General features: G+C 34.9%; 1 protein-coding gene across 4 annotated transcripts in view; it reads left to right on the plus strand.

Annotated features, from left to right (window-relative positions):
* LOC114882122 overlaps positions 1 to 18,317 on the plus strand; it is a 340,169-nt gene that overhangs the window by 110,195 nt on the left and 211,657 nt on the right. For all 4 annotated transcript variants that reach the window (XR_006830495.1, XM_046289969.1, XM_046289970.1 and 1 more), the window contains one exon: positions 11,938 to 12,128. Coding sequence is in view for 3 of the 4 variants with exons in the window: in XM_046289969.1 (XP_046145925.1) it covers positions 11,938 to 12,128 (191 nt within the window). In the remaining variant the exon portion in view is untranslated. The remainder of the gene's footprint in view (positions 1 to 11,937; positions 12,129 to 18,317) is intronic.

Here is an 18,317-nt window from a genome sequence, read left to right on the forward strand (position 1 = left end):
CGTAATATTGCAATATAATTTTCTAATTTCAACGATTTTTTGTCTGAAACTTTTTTTAACATATTTTTGAGATTTTTTCGATTAAAATGAGACCAAACACGACATAATTGACATTATATTTATCCTACTTTCATTAAAAACGGGTTGCTCCAAAATATTACATAATACGATAATATTCTTCTTTACATCTAAATCGTGGTTTTCATTGTTCTCGCTTAAAAAATACGAAAGAATATATATACGTAAATAAAATTATTTTATAAAATTTTCAAATAATATAGATACAAGATACTAACCTTTCATTTAATTATCTCGACCCAAGAAAAATGTTTTTAATGACATCAGTATGTAGTGAATGTGTGCTGATGCTGTTGCAGTATAAAATGATAATCTCTCGAAGATATTTGTTAATTCGTTTCTTGCAGCCTCATCTCTGATATTTTCTTCATAGGGTTCATCTTGTATTTCCTCGGCTGCATTTTCTCCAATGAACTGTTCCCCATTTTCACTTTCCGCCTGTTCACAAGCTGATAAATAATCTAACACGCATTCCCGCGGACAATCATCTCCCGCAATTTGGCTGATTGTTTCCAGCAAATCTGAATTTTCGTCTTCGGTGAATGGTGGTATTGTCTCTTTGAAATAACTGATTCCACGAATTTCGAATATTACTTTCTGTTACATCCTGCCATGATGAATGTACAATTTCTATACAATCTTTAATTGTATACAGTAAAACCTGGATAAATGCAACCAACATTGGGACCCAGTGGTTGCATTTATCCAAGCGAGGTGTCGAATCTCGGATTACACGCGACGACCAGCCAAGCGTGAACGTAGAAAGAGACAGACAGTGGTGGAAAGAGAGAGGTCCGATGATCAAAGGAAAGAGCCGAAACGTATCGGTGTGACTAATACTAATTGAAGTATAAAACTTTTTTATTTTTGACTTTTTTTTATTGAAACTTTTACTAACGCATTGGTGAAATTTTTCTGATTACAATGGTACCAAACACGATATAGTTTCAATTATAATTACTTGCTAAAATTGATGTTAAAGGTTGGCAAAAAGCAACAGAGATCGACATCAAAACCAGTCGCGGTGTTGGCTCTGGTTTCAAAGGTTTCATTTATCCAAGCACGGTGGCGATTCTGGGCATTTAATGTTGCATTTATCCAAGCAAGGTGTCGATTCTGGGCATTTAATGTTGCATTTATCCAAGCGAGGTGTCGATTCTGGGTATTTAATGTTGCATTTATCCAAGCGAGGTGTCGATTCTGCGTCTGTACACATGTTTTCTATTCAACCGACATGCCGACTCTGTGTCCGTACACATGTTTTCTATTCAGCCGATATCATTTATGTTCAGTTGTGGTGTCAATTCTATGTTGTTTATTCGATTACTATTGTTTATAAATATAATTCAAACTATATCGTGTTTGGTGTCATTTTAATCAGAAAAATCTCACAAATGCGTTAGTAGAAGTTTAATTAAGAAAAAGTTAAAAATAAAAAAGTTTTATCGTTCAATTAGTATTAGTCACATCGATATTACGGTCGGATTATATTACACGGTTTCCTCGCCGAGCGGCTCGGTTCGGCTTAGGGGGATCCCCCCAAGTGGAGGGGATAGCGATGTTGCACTTATCCAAGCATTCTTTCGTTGCATTTATCCAGGTTTTACTGTACTCCTTATAAAATTCTTGTACCCCTCCTTCGTATGTTAGTACCCTCCTTAACATATAATGACGGAAGAATCTTTTGGTCTTCTCAATCACTCCTTGGTCCATTGGTTGCAGGATCGATGTAGTGTTTGGTGGTAAATAAATTATTTGGAAGCCGTCCTTATTTCCTATCTCCGATGGCATTTTATGGGCTTCGCAATTATCCACTAATAAAATAATCTTTATCCTTTATCTTGTTGGTGTTGCATTGCAGCTGGTTTGAAATAGTTTTCATATTGACATCTGGACTATTATATTATTTGGAGTAAAAGGCGAGCGGCGGAGATAGAGTCTTGCTGTCCAGTTATCAAATTTCGAGTCTCCTATACCGTCATTGCAACATTTCGATTCCGACCACAGTCGCAATATGGGAATGAGACCACAGTCGCAATGCCTCGGCTACAACAAAGCTGTTATGCTATCCTTCTCTTTTACGACCCTCTTTTACTACAAAGGCGAGCCGCGGCGACAGCGTCTTGCCGCCCAGTCATAGAATATCGAGTCCTCTCTACCGTCATTGCGACCTTTCGATTCCGACCACAGTCGCAATCTCGGAGGAATTACTGTATAGACAAGTTTTTCAAAACTTGCCATACACCTACCTACCCACGAGATGCTCTATCTTCTTGATGCGGTCCTTGGTTGCCATCTGCCGCCGCTTGCATTGCCGCGCTGCCTTCAATGCCGCTGCCACGGCGCTGTAGACTCGTTGCTGCAGGGGCTTCTCCACGATGTTGTCCTTCAGCATCTTCAGTCTATTACCTGCAGAAGGAAACATACAATATAATTACTCTGTAAAGGATATATAAAGTTATATAAAGTAGTATATAGTTTGCATGTGTATTACTGCCATGTATACAGTATACACAGTGTAATTTACACATGCAAACGAATAATATCAACTGAAGGTATGTACAAACTAGGGTGGCGCACTGAGCTCGACCCTACGTGGAGGATGTTTAGTACCTTTAGTTACGAGAAAGTGTATTCGATTTGGAGTACATCAATCTTTGGCGTCAAATAATGCATGTAAGAAATACATAAAGTAAAAATTTCAGTTGTATAGGATATCAGCATTGTATGAAAAGCAAGCATTGTGTAGAATGCCTGGCGTTTTTGAACAAACTATGAAATATCCGAATTATTTTAATATTATATCAACTTTGGATTGATATTGCCTGGGTATTCTGTACAGTGACTGCTTTTCATACATGGCTAGTAACATGTACAAATGATAAAAAAGAGTAGAATGTTAACAATTTCCTTTCAGTAAGAAAAAAAATTGTATACATTTCTCTCATTTTAGGATATGGATGCGACAAGGAATGTTTAATGGAAGTAATTGAATTGCACCGGTTTTAATTAAAAACTTTAATTATTCTTTTATTTATTCAATATTTTTTGCAGTGTTGTCCTGCACTTATGATTACTTAACCTAATATATTAATACTTATTTCGTACCTTTCTGGCCTTTCTGGGCTTGTGATCGCTGATGCTCTCTTCCAAGGACACTACAATCTGTAATTGTAAAAAAGACTTAATAAAAGTTCTCTTTAAATCACCATGCATAATATTTAATACTAACATCCAGTAATATATAAACTCATACCTGCGTTATGCAATGGCTTGTCTTCTTGTAGACTTAGTCTGCCTAGGTCTAGGATTGATCTGTTATCGATCGGCCGGTAATCGGGATCGATGGGACTGACGGAGACTCGACGATGACGGCTGTGTGCTGTGGTCTTCGGGCTCGGCGACAGATGGCTCCATTCGGCTGCTTTTCCGCCGTTGTTGGGCTGGTGGACCTTTGTCGTGGGTCCAGCGTTGCCTCTTTCTGGGGAGAGGTGCTGGGGCTGTCGCCGGCCTCGAAGCTCCTTTTTATGGTGGCAGCTTGCTGGGGTTCCCTCCGTCACCTCCATCGGCCCGTTACCGGCAGGTGGGAAAAGAGGTAAGGTGATGGAAGGGTTTTTCATAGCTTACGGTGTATCGGAGCGGGAGGTGGGGGAAAGCTCAGCGATTGTAACGGGGGGGCACAAAACTGGTTATTGTGATACGGTAGCTGATTGAACAAATACTTGAGATAAAACTTTTTTCTAATTTAATAGAAATGATGATACATAATAAGTTGTTTCAAGTAAATATGGTCCGAATTATATCGTGTTTGGTATCATTTTAATTAGAAAAATCTCCGAAATATCATGGGAAAAGTTTTATAAAAAAAAAATGAAAAATAACAAAGTTAGGTTGTTGCATTAGTATTGTCTTACCGATATAGAGCGGTTTGTTTACGCACCGTCCTCTTTTTCACTCGCTGTCCTTTTCTACGTTCGAAGCAGTCGGCAAATATCAAACAATGGTGGAACTACACGGTATAAGCAAAAGTCCGGTCCCGAGCGGTTTGCTTATACAGAGGTGCCCGCGTCCGCATTTTTGCCCACATAAAGGTGGGTACAGGCATGCAACAGAACACAGGAACGTATCTCCGCCGCGCAACACACTGTGCAACATTTGTCGTTGTGCGACGATGTTACGTTGTGGACGTACACAGAATCTCGTGGCGTATCATAAGTCCTATCAGTTCATGGTTTGTGTGCACGTCCGAACTTGCCTAGATGGGGTGTATCGTGAATGCGTAACATTTCTTTGATGTGACGGTGAAAAACCGACAATTGATGGGACGTTGCGATGTTACGATGTTACGCTGATACACTGTTACGGTGTGGCGTCCACACTTGATACACGACGGAGTTACGTTACTGTGTTCTGTTGCATGTCTGTACCCACCTTAAGAGTCCGTCGCTATCCCCACCAGTTTTTGGAAACAGAACCTCGGAGTGCATTTCGCGCGTACCGAGTGTTTGTCACCGATCTTCAATTGTTATGGTAGGAGTCAAAGGCTCATGACACTACATACTGGGTGTTACAATATTTTGCACCACAGTTTTAAGAAAAAACAATACATATTAAAAATTGTTTTATTTTCATAAATACATATTACATAATAAACATAAATAAGCAGAATAAATGATAGAATAAATAAAAATTATTTTGTATTATAGTAATTTATTATTTCTCTTGCTTGATTTGCAATTTCAGGTTCTCTAATTGTAATCATTTCCAAATAGTGGAGTAATTTATCAATTTCTTCTTGTTCTATTGGCACAGGCGAAAATTCTTCTTCCTCTTCTACATCATTTTCTCTTATTGTTTCCGTTTCTCCGCAGTGATTGATCCATTCTGTTACTTCTTCGCCAGAAATTGTTTCATATGCTGCATCGCATGAAGTAGTTGCTGACGACGAAGTGTGAAAATTGGTTAATCTTGTTTCACGGTTACAAATTTTATTCCAGGCATTAAAAATATTTGTTGCTGTGATATTGTCCCAACATTCAGAAACTAGATCTATGCAATCTTTTGTCATAATCTGCGTATAAATCTGACACTCCACCAGTATATTGCAATACTTGACGTAATAACTTGTGACGAAAATGTTTTTTAAATTTTGCTATTGCGCCCTGATCCATCGGTTGGATCAGAGAAGAGGTATTGGGCGGAAGAAACATTATTTGAAAATACCCATCGTCCATTTCTTCATCTGATAATTTATTCCCACTGAAATTGTCCAGTATTAATACAATCTTTCCGATACTGTTTTCTTGTAACTGACGTTTTTTTACGCGTGGCTTAAATTCATTCTCATACCATGACTGGAAAAGTACCCTGTTCATCCAGGAATTCTTGTGATGCATATATATTACAAGTAAATTGTTCTTACAGTGCTTTAACGCTCTTGGGTTCTCATATCTATTAATAAATAGCACTGGCAATTTATGGTTTCCACTTGCATTTGCACATAAAGCTAACGTAATTCTATCTTTTTTAATTTTTTTTCCTGGCATTCAGTTTTCGTTTGCACTTGCTAATGTTTTGTTTGGAAGCATCTTCCAAAATAAGCTCGTTTCATCCATGTTATATAAATTATCATCACTAATTTCATTAGTTTCTAATACATATTTGTGGAAATTGCTGAATAAACCTTTTTGCGGCACATTTATCGGCATCAGCACTTTCACCATGCATATTAATAAGTCGTAGATCATAAGATTTTTTGAATCGCCAAAGCCAACCTCGGCTTGGTGTAAAGTCTGAAGGGTCAACACCTTCTTCCTGAAATTCCTTTGCTTTTTCCAATAAAATATTATCAATTATTTTATCACCCAATAAACGACGCTGAACGAACCAGCTAGATTATTCAAGTCGTTACATGCTGGTGTACGAATTCGTGTTCACACCGAATGTTTGGAATCCTCCGCGAATTGCCGTATTGATAAGGCATTTTGTCGAATTCTTCTAATGCTTCTATCCGTTATATTATATTCGCATGCCAGATTTTTCATACTTACGCCAGCCTCTAATTTATTTAAAATATCCAGCTTTTGTGTTATACTAATTTGTTTACTTACCGAAGAACTGGTACTACTAGTATCAGCCATCGTGTATAATATAAAAATATACAGTGGATAACAAAAGTAAGTAAACACCTGGAGTTTGAAACAAAGAAACGTTGGTATCAAAGAAAATATTGAAATTTGAAAAACTAATTGTATATCTATTGATACTACATGAAATAAGCTTCATTACTATGCCGATAAAATGTTGATTAGTTTATGATTTCTTCGTAAAAAAAATTAAAAATTCACAATATGCAACGAATACGCGTTCCAGAAATAAGTAAACACGAGCTATGTTGCTTGATAACTTTTTAATCTTTCCGATTTTGTAATTTTTTTATAAATGTTTTTTATAGATTCTTTTATGTCGAATACAAATTCGTAAACTGTTTTTATGTAGCGTTCATAGTTTTTGAGAAAATTTCACTTAAAAAGTAATTGCAAATTTTAAACTTTGGAAACGTTTCGCGGTCTTATAGTTTCTTCTATTCAGTTCACTTTTACACCAAACTAACCTGCAGACTTTCCCGAATAAAATGATATGAATTTTTATTACATTTTGATTATTTAAATATGTTTAAACGTCGATTAAAGTGATGCAGATACCCAAGATGCGGCGATGTCTGTTGATATTTTTTAATTCACTTCAATTACTAATAAACTAGGGAAAATTCTAACCAGATCATATGAAAGAGAAAAATTTTTGTTAAAAAAAGGTTTCCAAGAAATCTATCAAATCATGTTCTGTTATGAGTGTACTTGTCAAATATTTGGAAAAATTATCGCAGCAGATTTGGTAAACGTTCGCAGGAGAAAGACGATCGTCAGCGATGAGTATCACTGCTAGCACTGCATATTCGCGCTATGCAATGAACAATACCATGTCGGTCACACGTTTAATCTTTTTAACAAACGTTCAACCGATTTTACATAAAACAGTGTAACGTTATGGCTTAAATTTTCAACAATAAAATAACAATAGTAATAACAATTACATATTTGCTGAAATAATTTATTATCATAAATAAGAATTGTGTAGAAAACAAAAATAATTATAGTATTAACGTTTATTATAAATATATTCACAGAATTAACTTTTTATTGGTATACAATGTTATAAAACACAAAAATAGTTAAACCAAAGACTTAATACCCGCAATGATGTCCTTTTCTTTGTGACATTTTACAAATTCTTTCTGGAGCAGATAAAGCATATTTTAAACATTCTTCTGGAGTAAATTCCTGCCAAGTTTCAGTTATACAGTTTTTCAATTCTGTAATATTTTTTGGTCTTTTTTCAGCTATTCTTAATTTAAGAATAGCCCACATATTCTCTATCGGCGACAAATCGGGACTTTGTGGTGGCCAATCCAATACATTAATATTATTATTTTTTATATAATTCATAATGATTTTGGCTTTGTGAATAGGTGCATTATCTTGCTGGAGGATAAAATCATTACCTATTAAACGCTTTCCTTCAGGTATTATTACTTCTTCTAATAATTTTAGGTAAATTTTTGAGTTTACTTTTCCAGATAACGGTACAATTTTTCCGATGCCATTTGCCGAAAAGCATCCCCAGACCATTATACCTTGATTCATATTTTTCAATGTGGGTTTCACACAATTATATGATAATTCATCATTATGTTTCCGCCACACGTACATCCTACCATGACTGTATTTCATACGAATCATAGAATCATCAGTCCATAATACCTTTCTCCAAAAGTCGTCTGATTGTAATACATGTGATTCATAAAATTGCATCCGCTTTTTCAAATTTATTTTATTTAAATATGGCAATTTTCTCGCAACACGTCCATACCTTTCCGCTGCATGTAACCTTCTTCTAATAGTTTGTACACACGGAACATTTATATCTTTTAACTGGGCTCGTATCTTTGATGCCGATAAAAATGGGGATGACACTGAAATATTTACAATTTTTGTATCTGTACGAGTTGTTGTAATTTTTGGACGACCTGATCTCTGTAATGCAGAAACTCGTCCGTCTTTCTTATATGCAGAAACTATTTTAAAAATAGCAGCTGGTGTTTTTCCAAAACATTTCGCTATTTTTCGGTACGAATCACCTTCGTTATGCATTCTTATAACAATTTTACGTTGTTCACTTGTAAGTTGAGAGAATTTTCTCATGTTTCTATAACAAAAGTTCTTCTGTTGTGAAATTAAATAAACAATAAACAAAACGATAAAATGCCCACGGTTTAAAATATATAATACAATATACAGACAGAAATTGTTATATATTACCTGAAGGAATTTGAAAAACCTTATTTTTAAATTCTAATATAATTTTAGTAATATTTTATATATATAATAGAAACTCCAAAAGATTAACACATGTAATGTCGACTCTTGTATGAATATATTAACAATCAATCAAAATGTAATAACTTCACATAGTAACAACAGTGGTACTCATCGCTGACGATCGTCTTTCTCCTGCGAACGTTTACCAAATCTGCTGCGATAATTTTTCCAAATATTTGACAAGTACACTCATAACAGAACATGATTTGATAGATTTCTTGGAAACCTTTTTTTAACAAAAATTTTTCTCTTTCATATGATCTGGTTAGAATTTTCCCTAGTTTATTAGTAATTGAAGTGAATTAAAAAATATCAACAGACATTGTCGCGTCTTGGGTATCTGCATCACTTTAATCGACGTTTAAACATATTTAAATAATCACAATGTAATAAAAATTCATATAATTTTATTCGGGAAAGTCTGCAGGTTAGTTTGGTGTAAAAGTGAACTGAATAGAAGAAACTATAAGAGCGCGAAACGTTTCCAAAGTTTAAAATTTGCAATTACTTTTTAAGTGAAATTTTCTCAAAAACTATGAACACTACATAAAAACAGTTTACGAATTTGTATTCGACATAAAAGAATCTATAAAAAACATTTATAAAAAAATTACAAAATCGGAAAGATTAAAAAGTTATCAAGCAACATAGCTCGTGTTTACTTATTTCTGGAACGCGTATTCGTTGCATATTGTGAATTTTTAATTTTTTTTACGAAGAAATCATAAACTAATCAACATTTTATCGGCATAGTAATGAAGCTTATTTCATGTAGTATCAATAGATATACAATTAGTTTTTCATCATCTTGATCCCTAATGAATTGTGCACTTTCCTTTGCAAAAATAAATTTTAGTGGTCTGCAAGAAAACGTGGAGGATGAGCGGGAATTGACCCACAATTCTTTTCCATCTCGTACATCTATTAATTTAAGCGGAACCATAGCTGTTACAAACAAAAATTCATCGGTATTATTTGTATTTTCAATAAATTTCTGTTTGTAAAGGCTGTGGCCCGAACTACCATCGAAACCCCACTTACATATAAGTTTCAGATTGCTACTTTCTTTAACTTCTATTAATTTTAAAATACTATGAATAGTAGTATTCAATACAGTTTGTATGTTAACTTCGGCGGATGTTTCCGTAACGGAGATAGGTGGTAAAAATGAATTTTTGATTTTTCTAAGGGTTTGTATGCAAGGGAAATAGTCTTTGTGTAACCTATTAATAAATGATCTTAATATTTCATATCTCCTTTCTGAAAGACTTAGATCGAAGTACAATGCTAAAAGCTCGTGTGGTAATATACCATTTCGGGAATGGGTCTTTTCATTTGATTTCCTCGGTTTCTTTGACAATGCAGCAAAATTCAACTCTTCATACGAATATGAAGATAACAGTGATTGCACACGGCGTTTTTTTGTTTTGTTTGATGACTCTTCAAAAGACTTCAGAGGTCTTCCTCGACTAGAATTTAATGCTGATTGAATCGTCTCTGACGTACTTGGAATATGTGAAATATTTATTTTCGTATCAAGCCACACACGGTGACGTTTAAATAAATAGAGCCGATTTCGGGAACAATCTTTCCATTTTTTCCCGAGTGCCATACAAAAAGCAATTATTTTCTGTTCTATTTCATTGGATGTCGTGTTCGCATTTAATATAGAACAAACCTTTTGTCTAACTTTCGAAATCTTGTCTGCATAAGATCGTTGAGAAATCCATTCTTCAACCAGATCACGATTACGAATGGATTTCTCTGAAAAAAGTTAAATAATATTTAGTGTAGCAATTAGTAGCAAAAACCAATTATATAGTAATATACTATAACATCATATTAATACAGAACAACCAAATTTACAGGATAGTTTAAACCGTTTTTGTTTAATTGCATTTTAAAGAAAAATATTAATTTGTTAACTTTTTAATTAAAATTATGCATACCTCTGTGTGAGTGATCCATATTAAAATATAAAAAACTCTATTAAACTAATAGCAACCAAAAAAACAACAACTGATTTACGAGTAAGCTCTTTAGTATTTAGCTTTTAGTTTTTAGGTTGTAATAAATAAATGACTGTTATTTATCCCCTAGCGATTTTTTCGGGTATTACTTTGTACATTTGAATTTTATACTTACCGGCTGATGATTTTATCGAACAATTAGATCAAGATTCAACCATAACTAATTTGATTTTTGTCCACTGAATACCGCACTGTGCGGTGATACGATACGGGCGTTTGATACCGGTGGATACCCGGCTTAATATGTTGCATGATGAGTATATAAGGAATAACACCGCTCAACATAGAGACCCAGAAACAAGCATTTGTACAGATATGATACCATTAGCTAGCGCAGGAGGTTTCGGCAATAGAGAAGGTTTTGAAGTACGCGACAAATTTCGACATTATTTCAATACGCTATCAGGATCCATATAATGGCAACAAACTTGTATTACAACAAATACGTAGTAATGTAATCGTTAATAAGAAATATTTACGCACTGTACATGTACATAAATAGAATCAAAAAGTACTTACGTGATCTTTGTAATTTATCCGCTATCTCCCTCCATATACTTTCTTTCACTACATGATTTTTATAATAAGAGATATTTCCGCGATGATCCCACTTACAAAAATGTATGGAACTTGTTATCGTTAAAAACTATAGTTATTGCAATTAACCAATAAGAACGGTAAACCACCTTACGACATCCTCCAAATACTGCTCGTTCCACTAAAAAGTGTGAAATAAAATAATTTTTAACAAAAAATACAACCGACTTCGAAATGCAATATAAAATATGAAATAATTTCTACTTCATTTATACAAATACCCAACAGCTATTAATAAAACCTATTTACTCGTTAAATAGTATACTAAATACATTTCAACTTTTTCGGAGGCGGCGCAAAAACGTCCAAATAATAATCTAAATTATAGCCAGAAGAAAAAGTATCAACAGCGCGTGTTCACCGACCATTAAACATGTTTGCCCTTCGCTAATCGCACGAGCGCGTGCAAAAACTCGCATACAATCGAAGACACGACTTGACGATGGCAACAAGTTTAATGAGCGAATCGCCTCTCCAAAGGCCGCTTGCGTCGCGTCGTTCAAAATCGAAAGTTTCCACCACCATCGTTGCGTCGCTGAGCTGAACCCCCTCCACCATACACGGACCCTTTGTCGTTCGTCGCCATTACAGAATCATTCCGAATACAACGGTCGAACGGTATGGGCGTGTTATAGTATACTCACTCGTGCGTTTCTTGGTTTAGAAAAATTAAGCTATGTTAACTTGTGTATAAACGTGTGTTAAGTCTAGCTAGTTATTCAGTGTTACTAACTAACTTTTTGTAATTATACTTTGAAATTGTATTAATTTCGGTTGTCGGTTTATTTCTGTAGCTGTTTGTTCGGGTATCGAGACAAGTTCTGAAGTTGCGAATTCAGTGCCCGTTTTTCGCGAAGAAGGCTTTATCGAAGAATCATCGTTTTTGGTCGACGTTTCTTTATGTGGAAACGAAAACTGCAGGCAAATCGAACTTGGAGAACGTTACTACCCTCCATCTGCAAACCACAGGCATCTTCGAATTCTGGTAAGTGATACAGTTTCTATTTCCTTTGACATTGTATCTTTGCATGAAAATTTTCATTCTGCGTTTAATAATGATTGCCGTCGGCAGAAGCGAATCAAGTAAAGGGGGCATTTTCCACGATACATAGGAAATAAGCCAATTTCAAGTTCCTTTTTCTCAGAATTTACTTTAGGCATCAATTTCAAATTACTAGAGCATCTAGAGTATCATACTAGATACGTACTTGAGCTACAGGGAATATTGAAATACGGAATAGAAAAAATTATACAAGCTTATAAATGTGTGGATTTATTTGTACTCTAACCTTCAACATAAAAGATGCTGCTAATCTTATTGTAAGCCGAATTTCAAAAAAATTTTTTCCTAAAATGCGTGTTACCCTTAGTAGTAAAGGCCCACCGAATTGTAACTAAATCGGCCGAATGATTACTGAGAAAAACGAACACAAGCATAATAAGAAATGAAAATAATTTAGAGCAGCTTTTGGAATTTTTTAGGAGGAAGATCAGAAACATCTATTTGCATATTGCACCGCGTCTTATGCGGCTTACTACGTGCAATATACAAATAGATGTTTCTGATCTTCGTCCTAAAAAATCTCAAAAGCTGCTCTAAATTATCTTCCTTTCTTATTTAATTTTGTTTCCGTTTAGTTAAGCTGGACGTCGCACAGTGGTTCGAACACTAGGGTGCTAGCTGGACAAAAATATTTTTTCATGCTTTTTGGCTTGTTTGGGGTTCTTACCCTTAGAAAATAATCCTGTTTTATGTTATAAGTTATTATTTCAATATAAACATTTGTTACATAAAAATATGACTAATTAACCCTTTGCACTCGAGGCCTTTTTCGCTTGCGCGAACCAGCAACTCGAGACGATTTCGGCCAAATTAGGTAAACATTTTACAGGTACTTTAAAAACATTTATAAACAAACAAGCGTATACAAATAATACAATTTCACCAGTTTATTCATTTATATGTCGAAAACAACAAATTTTGATAAATATTACACTCTGTAATTAGTTTTGGTGTGATATTTAGTGAAACAATACCCAAGATGCATCCTAGGTTTATCAGGACACCTATCATAGTAATACGAAATTTCCCGCCTACCTCCAGGCGCGTTACGGTCAGAGCAAACCTTGCAGTCCCTTTTTGTCCCTTTTAGTATTACGTGAAGCTTCCCGTTTAGTCGGATTTCATCGGAATGCGACGTAGACGATTGCTCTCGTTGCTGGCGATATGACCCTCTCAATTGTTCGACAAGTGTTTTCAGAAATCGCAAATGGCTCAGTGGCTTTTCCCCTCTTTTGGTCTTTTCTAGTTTATACAAAAGGTATGAATTGACCAGGAAAATTTCCATGCCCCCAAAAAAAGCTCCAGTTCACACCTGAGATCGGCCGGGCGCCGTATCGGCGCAGCTCGAGTGCAAAGGGTTAAAGGAAAAAAAATAAAATTACGGTCTTGCACTGTAACTATGAGATAAAAAAAATGTGAATATGAAAATACATAATAATGACTATTTAAACTATATTACAAACTAACTTACTCGCTACTTGAGTCATTAGCACCCGAAGAACATTCAGTCGATTCTGATTGTTCATCTTCATCAGCAGCAGTACTAACAATTCCTCTTTGAAAGTCACTTACAGTCTGTATCTGTTTCTAATAATTCAAATACTTCGGCGCTTAACAAGTTGAGTTTTTTTTTTGGTACTTCACGAAAAGTATTTATTAACGGGTCCGAGGTAACTAATAACATTGTTAACAAGTCCGGACTAGTGTCGAATCGTGTTGTTTTTCTGGTGTGTCTCTCTCTGAATCTGTGGCAATTTTTATGGCGTGCTTCTTGAGCCGCTTCCGACATTTGCCCAATAGGAACAATAAAAAATTGAATTATATCTTTTGCATGGTAAAACAGGATAATAATAACCACAATTAAAAACAACGAAACTGTGAATTATAAAAAAAGGACCACTAACTGACGAGCGTATCGGTTGTACCAATATATGTCACGGGCGTCAGCGTTAACTTCATTTTAACATTTAGCATACTTTTGCAAATTTTTGCAAGTCGAGTATGGTATTAACACTAGAACCACCAACAGTTGTTATATACCTATTTCTACCAAACCGGTCATTTTGACCGGTGTGATATTTAGTTGGCAAAATATAAAAATTCAAAGAAAAGTTTTAAAGAAAATAAAATATATTTTATTCTAATATTGCAAGCACATAATATATACATCTGTTCACGGATGTGTCGTGAAATTACCACAAAATTTCTAATGCTCTCGGTCGATAACGAACGAGAACGCCGTTAGCGACTTCACCAAAATTTTAAAGAGTAACAGTCGCAGCGGCGACTAGAGCGCCGCGATTACCGATTCCCACGTGGAGCAACCGCATCCGATTTAATAGTGCGAAAGCAATCAAGGCGATCAGAGCAACCGAACAGATCTATTAAAACCGAAAGAATTATTAAAATTCAGTATAAGCGAACAGCTTTGTTTCAATTAACAAGTATATTGACGAATTGTAAATTATACAAACGACGAGTAATATCTTTATTAAATACACGAATTACAAGTGATAGTGTTTTGAATTCCTCCTCGAAGTTCCAAATCAGTGATAGATTTTATCAGTGCCTTTCCACTACCAATTCAACCAAGATTCCCACTGAATCGCCTCCAACATCTGTTTACATAAAATTCCAAGCAAAGCGTAAAACTTTACTTGAGATAGATCCCATTTTTCACAAAGAACTCGGAAAGCTTCTAGTTTTGTGCATGTTCTAATATCATCTATCATTCGTCGATTGATTATCAAAAACAAAGCACAACTTACAGTGCCCTTCATTATGCTTCGTTTTGCATATGCTGTGGGTCCAATTACTGCTTTGAAAATGAGATTTATCGATCTCCTTTCTGGAGTGAATCCAGGATTTTATTTTTGTCCAGATAGTTCCATCAGCAGCAATTTCAGTTTGTTGACGGTCATTCTCATCCGAAGATGACGACAATCTCAAAAGTCTTCTTGGTCTACGTACATTCAGGATGTTCTCTTCTTCACTATCGCTCTCTGAGGAAATACACACTTCTTCTTCTGATTGTTCCTCTAAAATATCTGCTGGTCCAATTTCAGGATCAAAATCATCTTGGTCGATATCCGAAAAGTCTTCTCTTATATTTGTTATGTCCTCTAAAATTCTAGGTATTTTCGCACGTCTCAGCATTTTTAGGGTAAAGTTTCAAAACTGGATAAAAATATTCTAAATATATTTTCCCTTATTATAATAAAAATATTCATAATTTACTTATATTGCAAGCAACAATAACTGTAAATCGAAAGAAATATATTCAACACAATTGTCCACAATATTGTAAGTATTTCAACTGCACTTATTTCAACTGTATACAACTACCGCGCGAGCACTGTATTTCAACTGTTTACAACAATTGGCTAGCGTCGTAGTGGGGGATTGATAGTTCCTAAGAAGTTTTCGTATTAGGAACATTAAAAATACCGACCGGTCATTTTTCCGAACTTCCTTTTCTACCACTCATTTTTTAAATAAATAACTTTGAACCGATCACGTGTTTCAAAAAAATTTTTTCGTACATGTTGTGCTCTTCGAAGTTAAACCAAAACTAAAATAAGTTTCACTACATACATAATTACACAAATACTTTCCTAAATTTGTTTAAACTTGTCTACACTTGTATAAGTATTTATTTGTTCAGAAGGGTCTCAGGTATAAAGCCGACAGAGAACAATAGGCTCGACCTCCAAGCGCTCCGCTCAACGCTCCGAACACCTGTCCCTTCTAACTGCTGTATCTTTATAATGGCTTCGAATATCGAAAAATCACTTTACCTCCACATTCTAGACATATTAAGGAAACAATTTATGCAAAAAAAAAAAAAATTCGATTTTTTGAACCCATTAAACCAGAGGACTCCCATAATATACATTAAACAACCGATTAAATTTCTGCATGGCGCCTCATATTTCTCATCTGAATTTAATGCTACATAATCTAATTTACTTTGCATAGGAGTGCTTACCGGATTACACTCATTCATATTGAACTTCTCTAATACTGTTTTTATATAAGCAGTTTGATCTAAAGTTATTTTATTATTATCGCGTTCAATTCTTATTCCCAAAAAGAAACTAATATTGTTCAGATCCGTCATCCTAAATCTATTCATTAGGTATCTTTTGAAATTCGTCATAGTTTCAATGTTTGCAGTGGCAATCACAAGATCATCCACATATAATATTACATGTACAGGGTGGCCCACATAACTCTTAACAGCTCAATATCTTGAAAACTATGACATCGATTTTAAAGTTCTTCGTCTCAAATTGCATGGATCTGAAGGGCCTTTCTAACTACATAACTATGAAGTGGCCCACCCTTTTCCTTTAATAGGGGGCGGGGGTACCTTTATAATTTTAAATGGAACCCCCTATAAAACGTTACATATTTAGATTCTACAGGAAAAAACAAGTATATTTTGTCTGAAACATTTTTTGGTCAGATATTTCCATGATGAGATTATAACAGTTTAAAGTTTCGACTTGTAGGTACCTACTTGAAGCGCTCGGAAATACCATTATTGAATTGCGTCTGTGAAATTAGCACCTCATTTTCAAAAAACAAAACTTTTAGCAACAGTTCTATTTGCACCCGCAATAGTTCTATAGTTCCTGATAGGTTTCAGAAATAGTTCCGGCGAAATACCTGAAAAAATAGCATTTTGAAAATGAGGTGCCAACTTCGCATGGCACCGCATCATGCGAAAAATGTTATTTAAATCATCGTACTGACGATGAGAACGTTTTCATGGATAACTGAGTCAAATTCAAGAATTGTACCTACAAGGAAGTACCTACAAGTCGAAACTTCAAACTGTTATAATCTGATCATGGAAATAACTGACCAAAAAATGTTTCAGACAAAATATACTTGTTTTTTCCTGTAGAACCTAAATATGTAACGTTTTATAGGGGGTTCCATTTAAAATTATAAAGGTACCCCCGCCCCCCATTAAAGAAAAAGGGTGGGCCACTTCATGGTTATGTAGTTAGAAAGGCCCTTCAGATCCATGCAATTTGAGACCAAGAACTTTAAAATCGATGTCATAGTTTTCGAGATATTGAGTTGTTAAGAGTTATGTGGGCCACCCTGTATATTTTCTAATATATTTCCTCTATCTAACATATATATACACCGATCAACCGATGAGCTTTGGAAACCTCTCTCTACAAGACATCTCTCAAATGTCTCGAACCAACATCTCGCTGCCTGTTTTAAACCATATATGGCTTTATTTAATTTACAGACTTGATTTTCTTTGCTTTTCACACCTTGAGGAACTTTCATATAAATTTCCTCTTTTAACTCTCCATTTAAAAATGCTGTTTTTACATCCATATGATGTATCAACAAATTATGTTGATTTGCAAAAGCAATCACAAATCTAAAACTGGCTATCCTTGCAACCGGTGCAAATGTTTCATTATAGTCAGTCAAATATTTCTGACTAAAACCGCGAGCAACGAGACGTGCCTTGTATTTTGAAGGATTTCCATTCTCATCATGTTTAATTGTAAATACCCACTTGCAATCGACAATGTTTTTATCTTTTGGCTTCGATACCAAATTCCAAGTTTTATTAATGATTAATGAGTTTATTTCATCTGCAATAGCTTGTTCCCACTTAACTCTATCTACCATAGTTTTAATTTCATCAAACGATGCGGGAATTTTAAAAACCATCGACTGAGCACACAAAAGATAATCATTGTCATTATCAAGTTCATTATATATTATAGGAGGGCGTTGTTTAATCCTATCACTCCTTCTAGGTTCTATATTTTCTTTTAATTCTTCTACTTGATTTTTCTCCGGTCCCAACATTCCTGTTACATCTGTTCCAGTTACAGATTTACTATTCCTTTGATCTAACATTACTTTTACTCTCGGCTCTACCATATCTGATTCATTGTTATCAGATTTTCTCCTGTTTAACCCGTCTGATTTTTGACTATTAGATTTATTAAGCTCACACTGTATATCTACTGATTTCGGCACCTCTCGAGATGTATCAGTTTCACATAAGTCACGTTTTAAACCAGTTTCCTTTATTACAGGCCAAGATTCTAAGTAATTAATTTCATC

This window comes from Osmia bicornis, unplaced genomic scaffold (assembly GCF_907164935.1).
Source record: "Osmia bicornis bicornis unplaced genomic scaffold, iOsmBic2.1, whole genome shotgun sequence".
Lineage (NCBI taxonomy): Eukaryota > Metazoa > Arthropoda > Insecta > Hymenoptera > Megachilidae > Osmia > Osmia bicornis.